The 16345-nt window shown below is 42.1% G+C and overlaps 1 protein-coding gene and 1 pseudogene across 3 annotated transcripts in view; both read right to left on the minus strand.

The window, feature by feature from the left end:
• Positions 1 to 2026, minus strand: part of LOC144576765 (elongation factor-like GTPase 1) — a 28539-nt pseudogene extending 26513 nt beyond the window's left edge. The window contains exons 1-2 of the transcript XR_013519228.1: positions 2003 to 2026; positions 593 to 629 (exon numbers count right to left, since the gene is read on the minus strand). The product of XR_013519228.1 is annotated as an elongation factor-like GTPase 1 (transcript). The remainder of the gene's footprint in view (positions 1 to 592; positions 630 to 2002) is intronic.
• The window catches only part of LOC100413318 (high affinity cAMP-specific and IBMX-insensitive 3',5'-cyclic phosphodiesterase 8A), a 119637-nt gene extending 105201 nt beyond the window's left edge, over positions 1 to 14436 (minus strand). For both annotated transcript variants that reach the window (XM_078329051.1, XM_078329050.1), the window contains exons 1-2: positions 11084 to 14436; positions 10504 to 10571 (exon numbers count right to left, since the gene is read on the minus strand). In XM_078329051.1, coding sequence (XP_078185177.1) covers positions 10504 to 10518 — 15 coding nt within the window. In that variant the 5' untranslated portion in view covers positions 10519 to 10571; positions 11084 to 14436. The remainder of the gene's footprint in view (positions 1 to 10503; positions 10572 to 11083) is intronic.
• Positions 14437 to 16345: the final 1909 nt, after the last annotated feature.

Raw genomic sequence — 16345 nt, forward strand, 5'->3', positions numbered from 1 at the left:
CTAAATTTAGTGAGCCCACTGAGATGGTTGATACTGAGTGTCAACTTGAATAAATGGAAGGACACAAAGTATTGATCCTGGGTGTGTCTGTGAGGGTGTTGCCAAAAGAGATTAACATTTGAGTTGGTGGGCTGGGGATGGCAGATCCACCATTAAGATGGTGGGCAGAGTCTGGTCAGCTGCCATCAAATATAAAGAAGGCAGAAAAACCTGACAAGGAGAAACGGACCTAGCCTCCCAGCCTGCATTTCTCCCATACTGGATGCTTTCTGCCCTTGAACATCAGACTTCAAGTTCTTCAGTTTGGGACTCAGGCTGGCTCCCCTTGCTACTCAGCTTGCAGACAGCCTATTGTGGGACCTTGTGATTGTGTTAGTTAATTCTTAATAAACTCCCCTTTGTATGCATGTGTGTGTATATATATGTGTGTATACAAACACACACATATATCCTATTAAGTTCTGTCCCTCTAAGAGAACCCTAATACACCACTGAGGGAACCCTTCTGTGGCTATCGCAGCCCGTGTGTCTCCACAACCCAGTGGTACAAGGACCCCAAACACAGGTTCTCTTTGCAGCAAGTTTCCCTTACCCCATTTTCTTCTAGTGTTGCCAAGGGTGTGTTGATGCTGTTGACAAATTCGCTGACATGCTCAGAGTGCTTTGTCATTTCTGTGGCTAGGACCATGTCAATAATCCCCTGGCGCAGTGTCCGATAGTCATTCCTGTTTCAAATGACAAATTAGAGGCCGCTACAGATTACTGATCAGGACCAGACAGGTACTCCTGAAAACAATCTGTTATCCAGGTTATGTGTCCTCTGAAGCTATAAGTCTAATGTCACTCAAAGTCACAAGACATATTTTAAAAGGATGTGGAAGTTATGGGGTAATGCCTAGATCGTTAGCAAGGAGAACCCAAACAGAAGTTAAAACCGAAAACTAAAGGCACAACTTCATAGCTGCAGGGCTTACCTTGTCATTCTGTAGTATGATGTATATAGTTTTGAATAAGAATATAAGAAAGGTGAGTGATACCAGTTCTCTTAATGAAGATAGAGATCTGTGGTTATAAAGAATACACCGCACATGAAGGTACCTTGAGACCCAACAATTCTAGTGCCCACAGAATGTGAGGAGAGATCTTCTGATAGCTGAGAAAATCATAGGGAGTACTTGATTCGTCTAACTCTAACCCTTGCTTTTACTTTAGTACTTTAAAAATTCATTTCTTGAAGGGATAATCCATATAATTCAAAATTTGAAGGGGTACAAACAAATATGAAATAAAGCCTCTACTCAACCCCTTTTCTGCAGTTGGGTAGAAAACTTTCCCTGGAAAGTTAACACGGTCTGATACAGTTTTCCATTGACAACTGATGTAGCTATATGCAAATATAAACAGAAACTACTTAAACTCCATCTCTGAAAGCCTAGAACATGGCAGAAGGGAGTTTTACAAAATAAAGAATCATCTTCTTTAAAATAGAAATTAGTAAATATTCTTCATGATATAATGTTTTTTTCCTGCTTCAACTGATATTCACTAAGATCCTAGTATGTACCAAGCGCTGTACTAGGCGCTGAGGGCATGGTAACATATGACCCTTAGGATCTTACAGAGCTTAAGAATCTAATCAGACATTAAGCAAATAATTAAAAAGTCATTATTTAATAAGAAATGTGATATGTGCTATGAAGGAATCTGGGATTGAATAGAGGGTTTAACTTAGCATGAGAGATCAGGGAAGACTTCCCAAAGAAAGTGACATGTAAACAGAGACAATGCCAAGCCCCTGTATGCTGGCTACAGAGGGGCGGAGTGGAGTGCTTCAGGGAGAGATGCAAGATGACTGCTGCTCTGAGTCTCTGAGAGCTCAAGGTATCAGCATTATACTTCATCTTGAAACATCAAGACATAAAGGGGCTGAATCTTAAAAACGTGCTAAGTGAAAGCAGCCAGTCACAAAAGATCACGTTGCATATGAGTCTCATCTACTCACCTCCAGGACACTATCCCACCCCATCCCTCATCATTTTCCCCTCTCACCTACAGTCTGAAGAAGACTCTGTCTCAAACAGGCAAGACCACAGTTAGATATTATCAACATTGGAAACCACTATACCTTCTAGATTTCTGCCTGGAAGCTTATTTTTATAAAATACAGTGACTTCAGAAAGCAGGAATTGGGAGGGAGAATTTGCTTCTGACCAAGACAAAAGCTAACAGAGCAATGGAATAATCTATGCTGCACAAAGTTGTCACTCTCGAGTGAGAGATCTATGCCAGACATGTTGAAGGAGGCATCCAGGGCACCTCAAGAGTCTATGGCACAAAGCCCCTTTCTAGTGAAAGATACCCAAACCCCTCTTTCCTACAGTCATCCAAATGTGTGTGGGATGCTTTACAGTCCAAACTGTTGGACACCCAGGCATCATTTTAAATACACATGGCGGAAGAAAGACATTCTTTCTGTTCTGCACTGAGCCACTTTTCAAGATCCTGAATACAACTAAACAAGCTTTACTTAGATAAACTACTGCAGCAGCCCTAAGCAACACTGGAGAATAGCTCAGCAGACTGTCAAGATTACATTCTTCCGTGCTCGGCTCCAAGCTGAGCTCTGCCTAGGAGGCAGGCAGCTGGTGGGTGTTTGGCCAGAGAGTAGTAGAACCCAGGCAATGAAGGAGAGTTGAGGCCTTGACTAAACCCTATAGTGCCCTGCTGCCTCTTCAAAGAGATCTGTTTAAATGAATAACCTCTGAGAAAACAGCCAAGAGCAGACAGGATCTAGCCAGGAGCCTAGTCAAATATACTTACATTAAGCCCTCAACAAGGTCTGGCATAAGGATCATCATCCTTAACACAAAGCTGTGTTGAATATACTTCAGTGGTTCTTAGAATTTCCAGCACGCGGTCTAGGGCTTCTTTCACAGGCGTGGGACTGCTTTCCCGGGCAGTGTTGATAATACTGATTACCTACATTATGGAAAGAAAATACTTCAGTTTCATAACCTTAAAAACAATGGGAGAGCCAGGGATGGTGATGCATGCCTATAATCCCAGCTACTCAGGAGGCTGAGGAAGGAGAATTACTTGGGCCCAGGAGGCAGAGGTTGCAGTGAGCCAAGATCATACCACTGCATTCCACCCTGGGTGACAGAGTGAGACACGTCAAAAAGAAAAAAGACATTATAATGGCAAAAAGCGTATAGATTAAATATGTTAAGAAAATATGTATACTTATACAATGTGTTCACGTTTAAAGCTAAATATTCAAAACTGTAAACCGTTAGAAAAAACAAAACTTCATAAAGTGAAAAGGTTACAGTAAGCTGAGATTATTAAAGAAATAAAAATTTTTAAAACAAATTTAGTATACCTAAGCGTACAGTGTTTATAAGGTCTATAGCAGTGCCCAGTAATATCCAAGGCCTTAACATTCACTCATCACTCATTCACTCAGAGCAGCTTCCAGTCTTGCAAGCCCCATTCATTGTAAGTACCTTATACAGGTGTACCATTTTTCATTTTTTTTTTTTTGAGACAGTCTCATTCTGTTGTCTTGGCTGGAGTGCAGTGGGGGGATCTTGGCTCACTGCAATCTCTGCTTCCTGGGTTCAAGCGACTCTCCTGCCTCAGCCTCCCAAGGACCTGGGATTGCAGGCATGCGCCACCAAACCTAGCTAATTTTTATATTTTTAAGTAGAGACAGGGCATCTCACCATGTTGGCCAGTCTGGTCTTGAACTTCTGACCTCAAGTAATCTGCCCACTTTGGCCTCCCAAAGTGCTAGGATTACAGGCATAAGCCACCACACCCGGCCTATTTGTTATCTTTTATACTGTATATTTATTGCATCTTTTCTATATTTAGATACACAAACACCTGCCAAGCATGGTAGCTCATGCCTATAATCTCAACATTGTGAGAGGCTAGGGAAGGAGGATCCTCTGAACCTAGGAGTTCAAGACTACTACACAACATGGAGAGACCCTCTCTTTAAAAATCAGCCAGGCACGGTAGCACACACCTGAAGTCCCACCTACTCAGGAGGCTAAGGTGGGAGAATCACTTGAGCCCAAAAGTTTGAGGCTGCAGTGAGGCTGCCACTGCACTCCAGCCTGGGCAACGGAGCAAGACTCTAGTTCTAAAAATAATTAAATTCAAAAAATTTTTAAAAGTAAATCCAGAAAAAGAAAAAAAAACTGAGAAAAAAAATTTGCAGTGCACATGAGAGGTCAAATTTAACATTCAAACTGATTAAAAAGTTCTTTTAAGTAATAATTTAACCTCTAAAACCCAAATAGAGATATAGGGAACAGACATAAAAAACTCGCAGAAGAGGAAATCAAAATGTCCAAAACATACATGGGAGAAATGAAGAACAACAAATGATAAATGAAATAAATTCAAGCAAAAATACCAATAAAATACCACCTCTCACAGTCAGATTGTTGAAAGCACCACAAATACTCTCACATGCTGCTATGAAATAATTATCTGACCACAGGGCAGGGTAAAGTAGTGAATGCCTATAATCCCAGCCACTTGGGATTTTTTAATGAAAAAATTTGATCACATTTTCCTGGAGGGCAATTTAACAATATTTATCATGACCTTTAAAAGTTAATCGTGTAATATTATGAACTACTGATACAAGAAACATAGAGGAATCTCAAAAACATAATGCTAAGAGAAAGAAGTCTTATTTAAGAGTGTATACACTGGGCATGGTGGCTCATACCTGTAATCCCAACACTTTGAGAAGCCGAGGCAGGAGGATTGCTTGAGCCCAGGAGTTTGAGAGCAGCCTGGGCAACACAGTGAGACCCTGAGTACCTATAGTTCCAGCTACTCGGGAGGTTGAGATGGGAGAATCACTTGAGCCAGGGAAGTCAAGGCTGCAGGAACTGTGATCACAGCACTGCACTCCAGCCTAGGCAACACAGGGGGACCCTGCCTCGAAAGAAAGAAAAGAAAAGAAAAGAAAAGAAAAGAAAAGAAAGAAAGAAAGAAAGAAAGAAAGAAAGAAAGAAAGAAAGAAAGATAGATACATACTGTATTACTCCACTTACATTAAGTTCTATAACAGGCAAAACTAATCTATGGTGAAGAAAAAAATATCAGAAGGGTGGTTGCAAGAAGAGATAATCCAATAAGGAGCATGATGAAACTTTCCGGGGTGAAAACAATGTTCTATAACTTCATAGAGGTTTGGATTACATAGAGGTATACATTTGTCAAAACTCAGCAAATATACACTAAATATTTGTACATTTCATTCTATGTAAATGCTGCCTCAAAAGGAAAAAACCTAAACAAATATCAAACTCATGCTGAAATATGTAGAGAGTATACTAACATTTGAAATTACTTTAAAATAGATCAAAGAGAAAGGAGAATGACAGGTAGAAGAATGAAAACATGGATATATGAGATGAAGCAAGTATAGGAAAATGCTAATGTAAAATACAGGCATTGGATATACAGGGGTATCCTGTGAAAATCCTTCAAGATTGCTGTAAAAATGTTAAAAATACTAAAAAAATACTGAATAACCCTAAGGCAGTCTTCTGGAATGCAGGAAATGTTCTGTCTTGATTTGGGTGGTGATTACATCAGAGCATGAGGAAAATTCATCAAGCTGTACACTTGGGGATTTTGTACATCTTGCTGACTGCATTTATAATTCAATAAAGAGTATTTTTAATAAACAGCAATCAGAATAGGACTTTAGAGTGAGTATAATTAATATTCTCAAAAAGATAACGGAGTATGCTGCAACCATAAAACATGAATAAGCAGTCATGAAAAACAGCAAACCACAGATTGAGGGCAAAAACTCAAATTTAAAAACTCAGTGGGCTAAAGAGCTGAGTAGACCTTGAGGAATAAATTTGTGACTTAAAAGACTGAGTTTAAAAATGCTTCCAGAAGACGGCACAGAGAGGGGAAATAAAAATAAAGTGAAGAGACTCAGAGGACAGATCAACATGTGTCTCAATCTATCTTTTAGAGGGAGCTGAAGAGGAGAAATGAGACACTTTAAGGGAATGGCATTTAAATAAATAATAGCTAAATGTTTACTAGAAGTAAAACAGAAAACTGTTTCAAAAATATTTTTGCTTTTTGCTTTTTAAGAACCTGGGTCTCACGCAGTCCCCAGGTTGGAGAACAGTAGTATAATCATAGCTCACTGCAAACTCAAACTCCCGGCCTCAAGCAATCCTCCTGCCTCAGTCTCCTAAGTAGCTGGGATTAAAGGCCTGTGCCTCATGCCCAGCTAATATATTTATTCATTTATTTTTTATAGAGAATGGGGGTCTTGCTATGTTTCCCAAGCTGGTCTGAAACTCCTGGCCTCAAGTGATTCTCCCATCTTGTCCTCCCCAAAGTGTTGGGATTTACAGGTATGAGCCACTGCGCCCAGCGGGAAAAAAAAAAAAAAATTCAAATTAGTTATTTAAAGCAATCTGCATGGATGGAAGGAAACACACCACCATTTTAGGAGACATTATCTCCTGAATGTGCAATTTGAATGACTGTACAATTTAAGTGATCCTTGTTGTTTTCTATATTTTTCAAGATTTCTACAATGAATATAACTTTTACAATCAGGAAAAGTAAAAGTTTATTTTTGTAAGATGAACCCAGAACCAGAAGACAAGGAAGGTTTTTTTAAAAACCCCTAACTTCTCTTTCCTCTGACTTATGAATATGATTTTTAAAATCAGAAAAAGTAAAATTTCATTTTTATAAGATGAACCTAGAACAAAAGACAAGAAAGGTTTTTCGAAAACTCCTTAACTTCTCTTTCCTCTGACTTATGCTATTACAATGAACTTGTTTCTGTTAAGTGGTCACCACAAACTTGAACAAGTCATTCAGTCTCTGAATTTCTGCTTCTGTAGGCCTGAAACAGAAAAAATAAAATCCCTCCTTTCTACCTCCCCATGGTCTGGGGAACATCAAATGAGATGGTGTACAAAAATAGCTTTCGGTAAACCATAAAGCACTGTACAAATTGTGGCGTGTTATCACCGTCCTTCTAAGCTGGTAAACCCCAACCTCTGAGTCACCCTCCACTCTCCACCCCTTCACGCACTAAATCCACTCTGTCACTAGTCTGTCAGTTTTTCCCTCCCTTATTCCCTCCTTTCCAAAATCACTGCACTAAGTTAGTCATACCTGGTCATACCTTGTGCCCAAACCACTGCAATAGGTCCTGGATAATGCCCCATCTCTAGCTTTCCCTTGCCCCTCCTAATGCAATTGTTGCCTGAAACCTAATCTTCATGAAATATGTTTATCCTTTGACTACCCTGCTGAAAATGAAATGTCTTTGGGAGTTCTCTCAGGTTTACAGGATGGACTTCAAACTCCTCAACATGGCTTTTAGACCTTCCCTCCTAACCATGGTCAGGCGCCTTGTAATTGGAACATGCACCAAACTTCCACACCCTTCCCTTATCCAGAGATGTATTTTCCACTTATCCACATCCTCCCAGTCTTTTAAGCCCAGGTCAAACCTCTCCCTCCTTTCCTCTTGCTGTACCTAATAACCAATCCAGACCAAGCTCCTGCCTCCATGATCCATCCCTCAAGGTGCCATCATCACTTCCAGGTCAGACACCTACCCTACCTTTCCAGAAAGGACATATTGTTCCCTGAGAGCAGGGCCTACTATCCTTCTAAAGCGTCTATATTAGGCACTCAAAGTAACCTGTTAAACATTTAAGTCCTTAAGATAAACGTTATTTGCCTAAACTGATTCTATGTTGTGTTAACATCTATGTATACATTACTATATATTGTTTAGCTATTAATCTCTTTTTTTGTTGTTAGAGATGGGGTCTTGCTATGTTGTCCAGGCTCATCTCAAAATCCTGGCCTGGACAACATAGCAAGTAATCCTCCTGCCTCAGCCTCCCAAAGTGCTGGGATTACAGGTGTGAGCCACCACTCTCATACTATTAATGTTTAACTAAAAAGAATCATAGCTTATAAATGTTTTTGATGGCTTCTTCTTTCTCTCCACATTGTTTCTGAGATTTGTCGAAGTTAATACCGAGAGCTGTAATCCATTCATTTTTTTCACAGCTGTAAAGTATTCCTTTCTTTGAACATATCACAACTTGTTTATCCGTTATGCTGTTAATGGACATTTGGGTTTTACAGAAAAGTTTGGAATTAAAAGTAATCTGCTCTGAAAATCTTCAAACATACATGTATCCAGTAAAGAGTTTCTAGGAGAGAAGCTGCTATGTCACAGGCTCACATGTTCAACTCTACCTGTAATGACAATGGGTTTCCCTAGTGGTTGAACTAATTTATGCTTCTACCTAATGTTGAGCAGGTCCTAAAACTACTGTCAGTCTTTTAAATGTCTGCCAATTTGATGGGTATGTTATTTCACTGTGGGTTTAATTTGCATTTCCCCAATGAGGTTGAACATCTTTTCATATACTTATTAGCTATTTGATTTCCTCTAAGTGCCATGTCTGTCCCAACCTTTTCCAATTTTTCAGCTGGGCTCTAGTTTTCTTAGTGACTTTTATAAGTTCTTTGAGTACTAATCCTTTATTGGTATTATGCATTGCAAATACCTTCTTCCAGTCTGTGACTTTCCTTTTCACTCTCTTCTGAAGAGAAGTTCTTTATTTTAACATAGTTGAATTTATTAACCATTTCCTTTCTGTAAATGCCTTGTGTCACTTGCTTAATCAGTCCTTCCCTACCCACAGGTCATCATAATGTTTATACTTCATTTTAATTAAAAAGTATTAAAATAAAAACTTTAAAAAGTAATACAGGAAATGAACAATAAGCACACGGAAAAAGTACTAAAAATCATTAGCCATCAAGGAAATACAAATCAAAGCCACAATGAGATACCACTGCACACCCACCAGAATGGCTAAAATTAAAATGCTGATTAACACCAAATGACGGGAAGGATGTAGAGTAAATGAACTTTTATTACACATTGCTGGCATGAGTGTAATATTGGATCACTATTTTGGGAAAAGGTCAAGCAGTTTCTTAAAAAGCTACACATATACAGCTGGGTGCAGTGGCTCACACCTGTAATACCAGCACTTTGGGAGGCCAAGGCAGGCAGATCACCTGAGGTTGGGAGTTCAAGACCGGCCTGAATCATTCCTTATAAATGTTATTAGTAGAGACGTGGAGAAACCCCAACTCTACTAAAAATACAAAATTAGCCAGGTGTGGTGGCGCATGCCTGTAATCCCAGCTACTCAGGAGCCTGAGGCAGGAGAATGACTTGAACCTAGTAGGCAGAGGTTGCACCATTGCACTCCAGCCTAGGCAACAAGAGTGTAATTCCATCTCAAAAGAAAAATAAAAAGTTACACAAGTTACGCATATACCTATCCTATGACGCAGCAATTCCACTTCTTGGTATTTAACCAAGAGAAACAAAAGTGTATTTCCACAAAATAATTAATACTAGACTACTCATAGTAGCTTTAGTCACAATAGCCAAAAATTGCAAATAGCCCTAGCATCCATCAACAAAAAAATGGATAAGTGAATTGTGGTTTATTCATAAAACAGACTACTTTAATTAGAAAGGAAATAGAACAAACTACTGACTCATACAGCATAGAAAAATCTCAAAAACATTATGCAGAGTGAAATAAGCCTTACAAGAAAAGAAAAACCTAGACTTCAAGGTTATATTTATATGAAATCTAGAATAGGCAAAAATAAATTATAAAGAAAAAAATTCAGAACAGTGGTTGCTGGTGGCTGCAGGTAAGAACAGAGAAGGAGCACAATAGAACCTTTGGGAGTGATTATAATATTGCATAATTCTAGGCCAGGCACGGTGGCTCACATCTATAATCCCAGCACTTTGGGAGGCCGAGGTGGGCGGATCACAAGGTCAAGAGACCGAGACCATCTTGGTCCACATGGTGAAACCCCGTCTCTACTAAAAACTACAAAAAAGGTGCGTGTGGTGGTGGCGAGAGCCTGGAGTCCCAGCTACTCGGGAGGCTGAGGCAGGAGAATTGCTTGAACGAAGTAGGTGGATGCTGCAGTGATCTGTGATCACACCACTGCACTGTAGCCTGGAGACAGAGAGACTCTGTCTCAAAAACAAAACTAAACTTAAAAAAAAAAACAGATGTCAAACAGTGATGAAGTCACCGGCCCCAAATGCAACACAGAGGATGCTTGCAGAAAATGCAGTGGGTTTGGAATATTTAGTAAGTGTCTATGCTGGCTGGGAAATACAAAATTATTTTTCAAGAAGAAAATGTTGCCCACGATCAGATTGTAAGTTATGCCATCTTTTGACTGACATGGTCACATCAATCAGGCCTCGGTTGGTCAGAAACTCCACTGACTGGTCGCTAGAGTCCATGACAACTGAGGTCTGATTCACAATGGCAGTCAAAAATGATATTCACTTGATATTCCAGAGGCCCCAGAAAAAAACATTATTCTTTAAGACAAAGAAATGCATCTTACCACATCAGGGGGCATCTCAGAATCTTCGATGTCTTCTATTATGAGGTCCTGTAGTATCTCAACAGGACCTAAGGGAACAGAGAGTGACAGTCAGCGCATTGGTGCTGCTGAGGAATCTCACAAGGAGCTTTGGGAAATGTGGACCGGGCTGGAGTGTGTGGAGCTGGGCGTTTGACAAGCATGGACCGAGCTGCTGCTGGACCATTCTCCTTGGTGCGGAAGGAAGGAAAAGCAGAGGGGCAGAAAGGAATGAAAGCGCCTTGGCTTCCTAGCTAGGGCAACCTCATCAATGTGAAATCGTCATTTGAAGAACCGGTTCATACAGAAAGGCAGTGTACTATAGAAACAGGAGGTAGATTAGGGCTGCCTAGAACCAGGGGTGTGGGGCGTTGGGGAAAACAGAGGAGTCACCACTAAGGGGGTTTTCTGAGAGGGAACCAAGAGCTTCTAAAATTAGATTCTAACAATGGTTGCACAACCCTGTCAATACAGTAAAAACACTGAATCACCTACTTTAAATGGGTGAATTGGTTTGCATGTCAACTACGTCTCAGTAACTGTTTAAAAGAAAAATACGTACGATGGTGATACTGGGCCGCACGCTCCTCCTGCTATAAGAGAAAAAGAAATACCATGAGGACTGCATCATGCTGGGTCCTGTTGGCACAGGTCTTGTATTCACTTGGTGACATTACAAAACCAGATGGCAGGCAGGGCGAGGTGGCTCACACATGTAATCCCAGCACGTTGGGAGGCTGAGGCGGGCGGATCATGAGGGCAAGAAATTGAGACCATCCTGGTCGACATGGTGAAACCCCGTCGCTACTAAAAACTACAAAAAAGTGGGTGTGGTGGTGGCGAGAGCCTGCAGTCCCAGCTACTCGGGAGGCTGAGGCAGGAGAATTGGAACATTTCTGATTAGGGATATTCAACCTGTGTTTCCCAAAAACCGACTGGACTATGGAACTCTTTTCTCATGCAATACTTTTTAACAGTCCCCATATTGCTCCCTGGAACACACGAAGGATACACTTTCACTCAGGGTACACACCGCTTAACCTGAAAATGCAATTAGTTATCAATCTCCCATCCACACTGATAAACTGGTATCTACTAAAAGCTGCAGAACTATAAAAGCGTCCCCCAATGAATTTCTCATTGAAATTCACTTAAAGGTATGCGGACTTATTGCATTTTTAATAAAGAAACTTTGTAATGAATTAAATTGCATCCTGAAATGTTCATATATAGAAACTAAAATTAACCTTATGATTTTGCTACATTACTATAAGTTTACCTTCTTCTCCAAAAATGAATTTCCAGAGTACAATTATTACCTTAATTTAAAAGGATTCATTCCCTTAAAGTAAAAATATGAGACTAGAAAAAATGCTGACATTTACCTCTGCTCTATTATCTGCCATACCTAAATGCAAAAATCTGTAAATGAGATGTGATAGCAACACGTACAGTTCATGAATAACAAGTACGGGACCATTATTTCTGTGGTTGTGGTGCTACGATTTACAATTTGACTTCTGCTCTGGAAATACTATTATTTTGAAGTCTGTATAGGAGGCTATACGAAATCAAATTCCAATGAATGAAGAAGTTTCATCATTCAGTTAACAATTTTTTAAAAAAATAAGTAAACATTTATTTTTCACCTACTCTGTGTATGCCACCAGGTTAAGCACTTTAAGGATGAATGTATTTTCTGAACCTCCAACACAGGACAACCGTCTGCCAATAGGGAAGAATGGCTGAAGTAGGTACTTATAAATTCAGGGACCTACAGGCACTGTGATAGCACAAGAGCAAGTGGCTGCTGCTGCGCTGGGGAGGCTTGCAAGACACCCCGATGACTTTTAGGACACCCAGGCCAATACAAAAAAAAAAAAGTCTATAAGACACAAGGGCCTCTTAATAAAAGGGCGACTTTGGTAATCTGAAAGTTTCACATTAATCTGCAAAGTAACCAGTGTTAGATTGGGACTGAAAACCTGAAAGCTGTGAAAAGTTTCCATAGTCACCTGTGTAATGCTTTTTTAAAGCCAGTTAAGTAGGCTTGACACTCAGCTTAACATTGATACTAAGAACAGCTTGACTTAACAAGTCTAAACCGTCAGAGGTTTCTTCAAAGAATCTATAGGAGACAGAATTCAACTTCTGATAATCAGAACAAAGCTGAATTTTCACTTAGGGTATGGGAAGGGTAGGGAAATCACTTCAACTAGTTATGCAACACTGAAAAAGACTTTCCCCTTTCACACAGAAAAGTACCATGATGACTGCTACAAATTTAAGACAGTACATCGAACTATATCCCTCAAACTTGGGATGCTCAGCAGTTCTCAGCAAGCAAGAAAAAGTTGCAAATTACTTTTAAAACCTGGTCGTGATGAGAGGGATGACAGCCAACAATCTGCAGCCCTGCACGAAAAATTTTTTTTTACTGCTTTAATAAAACATAAACCATCCATACAAGTTGACAGAAATTTGGAAATTAATTTTAAAAATTAATAAAACAGAAACCAACGCATGAGTTCCAGCTTTCAATTCTGAAATCAGAGAACTGGAATGCTGCAGCTGTGTGTCTTAATGATCACATTTTTCTTTTTTCTTTTTCTCTTTCCTTTAGAAAACCTTAACAAAGACTAAGCCCAGAAACTTTGAGAAAACATAAGCCAAGGCAATATGCGCTAGAGATGACACGCAACGTAATAAATAAAACAAAACAAAAAACCCCAAACAGTCACAAAATGTCCCAGTAAGTTTGCTTAATAAAAGCCTAACTTTGTCCTCCTGAATGCTTCAAAAATCGCGTTTCACAGTATTTTCTAATTACACATGCTTTAAATACAGTATATAAAACGTGGACCTCAAATACATGTGCAATGAAGCAAAGCTGATGTTCCAGATGACATTCTAACATTCCCGAAGAAAACGGTAAACTGCATGTGCCCGTGCAAAGCTGACAGAGGGAAAAGAGCGGTGAGGCCAGTCGCCCTTCCCTTGCTACCACAGGAAAAGAACAAAGTCATGCTGGTTTAACGTTGCCGGGGCGCGCTCGAATATCATGGGGGTTTCCCTGTAACACCCGATCTTGGAGAGGAAATGGATGCAATCGCCTCAGTCAAGTTCACAGCGGGCCCCGCGGCTCCGGGCGTCGGATGTGTCCAGGGAACCGACGCCGCGGGGCAGGCGGTATCCTAACCGCAACCCTAAGAATCAGGGTCGCGGGATCGGGGTCAGTCCTCTCTGAACGCTGCCCCGGCAAGGCGGTGGCTCGCGTCGGTCAAAGCCATCCAAAGCCGGATAAGAGGGCACCCCGCCCGGCCGGACGCGAGTTTCAAGGCGGCCCCAGAGTGCCCGGCGCCCCTTCCCTTCTTGCCTCTGCCATCGCTAGGCTCCGACTCCGCTGGGCCGGCGCCGCGGGTCCGGGACAAGGGGGCAGTCTTCTGGCCCTGCGGGAGGTGCGGCCCGCCAGACGACAGCGGCGGTGCCGCGGGGCGAGGCGCATCCTTGGCCTCCTCGCCGCGGTCCCGCTCTCGGAAGTTTCCATGATCCGGCCGCGGTCCATGCTGATGGCGCCGCCACAGACACCCTGGAGGGCAGCCTCCAAACCGTCACGAACGGCCGCCCGGCGCCTCGGGGCCGTCGCCAGCGGTGGTGGGGAAGGGGCGCTGAGGCGGGTGGCGCACCGCGGCCGCCGCTCCGAACACGCCCTTCCTGAGGCGGGAGCCGCCGGCCGCCTCCCTCACATGGCGGCGCTCTTCTCGGCCGCGCTTCCGGGGAAATCCGAGGGAGGAGATTTGCGCTCTCCTCACCCGGGAGCGGCTGAGTCCAAGCCGCCCTTGCCACGCCGCCCTCGCCGAGTTGCGGAGCGACCCCCGAGGGAGGGGAGCTCCCAGCCGCGTCCCGCCCCGCCCCGCCCCGCTCCTGACGCCGCCGCCGCCTCCCTGGCCCCGGACTCCGCCTAGCTGTGGACACCCACGCCGCTCCGCCCGCTGGGCCGCCACCCCGCGGAAAAGAGCCCCCAGGCGGAGCGCCGGTGAGGGGAAGGCTAGCTTAGACGCTCTCGCTGGCCGGGGCTGAGGCACCGGGTCCCAGGGAAGCCCCTTGGGGCGGCCAGGCCACATCCGCTGGGGTAGGGAGGGAAGCGAGTCGGCTCCAGCGGGGTCTGCGGCCGCACCGGATAGGAGCGCAAAAACGCTCGGTGTATCACATGGGGCCAGTAGTTAATCCAGGCACAGAGCTTTGTGAAAAGCTCCAAAGACACAAGAGCCAACAGCTCCTTCCTGGTTTAAAAAGAGTAACAAATTTCTGGGAGTACAGGTGACATTCTCTACACTTGAAGATAAATACCCTAAGTTACAGCCCCCCACATAAAAGCATCCGAAAGGAAATAAGCAGAATCTCTAGGGAAAATGTGTCTGAAGGAGGAAAAAGTACTAAAGATGTGCATTACCAACCCATCAATCAACCAATTTCATGTATACTCCAGAAAAATGTAATTCTTACCTCCCTGATGATACAAATAAATGTTCCCAACGTTCTACTTAAAGGGAGCTAATTACAGATTTCTGAATTATAGATTCGGTGGGCAGACTTTACAAATCTAGCTAACAGACTTATCTCAGGAGACAATTTTCAAAGAGAGCAATAAAAATCTTATAATCAACATACTAGAACTTTAAAATATAAACCTTCCTGTCTCAGTTTCTCCATCTGTAAAATAAGAAAACAACTGCTCCTAATTCATAGGTTTTCCAGACCAATAAAATGAGGTTAGTATATTAAGAAGCAAGCAAATATAGACTTCCAAGTAAATAACACACACACCACACAGAAGTACTAGGCTATTGTGGCTGAAATTCAGTTTTTCACCTCGTGTCAGTCCCAGGTTTTCACTAGGAGGATATCTCTTAGAGGCTCTATCCCAAAGATCAAAGCCAAGTGACACATTGTCCCAGGTCAAAAAGTCCCCCTGTGTGGTTTCATTTACTGGCTGATGAACTACAGCGACCTTCCCTTTGGGGTCATAAATCTTAACCAAAAAGAAAAAATCTCATCTTTGGCAAATCACACATAATTATTCATGCATGAGGCAAAACCCCTTCCCAAAGAACAACTTTAATTCTACTTGGAAACAATAAAAAAGACTAGCACTTATCATGTACAAAGTCCTGTGATAGAAGCTGAAGTAAAAATGAGAGCAATAAAATAATAATTCAAATACAAAGCCCCTGCCCTCAAAAAACATAGTAAATGGAAAAGGCATCCATACAAATGTGCATCTAAAGTGCTCAAAATGTTACAGTGAAGTCTGCACAGAGTGGGTGGGGCAAGGGAGTAGGAGTGAGGGATCCACAGGAGGATGAAGCTCAGGAGGGGCTCCACAGAGTCAGGTGGCAGGAAATGAATCCCGAAAGATGAGGGCTTTGAATGAATGAATCCTGAGAGATGCATGCCTTGGGGATTGGTAAGGCTGGGTGGTGTGATTCAGAGAGAAGAAACGCTGTAACAGTTTCACATGGCAGGCTAAGCTTACATAGAGAGTTGGAATTGGTTTACCTGAAGGACCACTGACTCAGCGTGGGATCCATAGCTAGGGACTTTTAAACTCTGAATGCTGACATCCAAATACTGCTTTCATTCATGCTGTCCAAAAATCAGTCTCAGCAGCCCATCTACAAGCTCACTCCAAAACCTACTGCTCTTACCAGTTCCATTTGCAACATAATCTGAGCTGCTGCTACTACTGCAAAGCACATGGGGCCTTATTATCTACAATCGTACAAGGAAGAATTCATGAAAAATTCTGACAAAAATATCATGA

Source organism: Callithrix jacchus, chromosome 6 (assembly GCF_049354715.1).
Source record: "Callithrix jacchus isolate 240 chromosome 6, calJac240_pri, whole genome shotgun sequence".
NCBI classification, from domain to species: domain Eukaryota; kingdom Metazoa; phylum Chordata; class Mammalia; order Primates; family Cebidae; genus Callithrix; species Callithrix jacchus.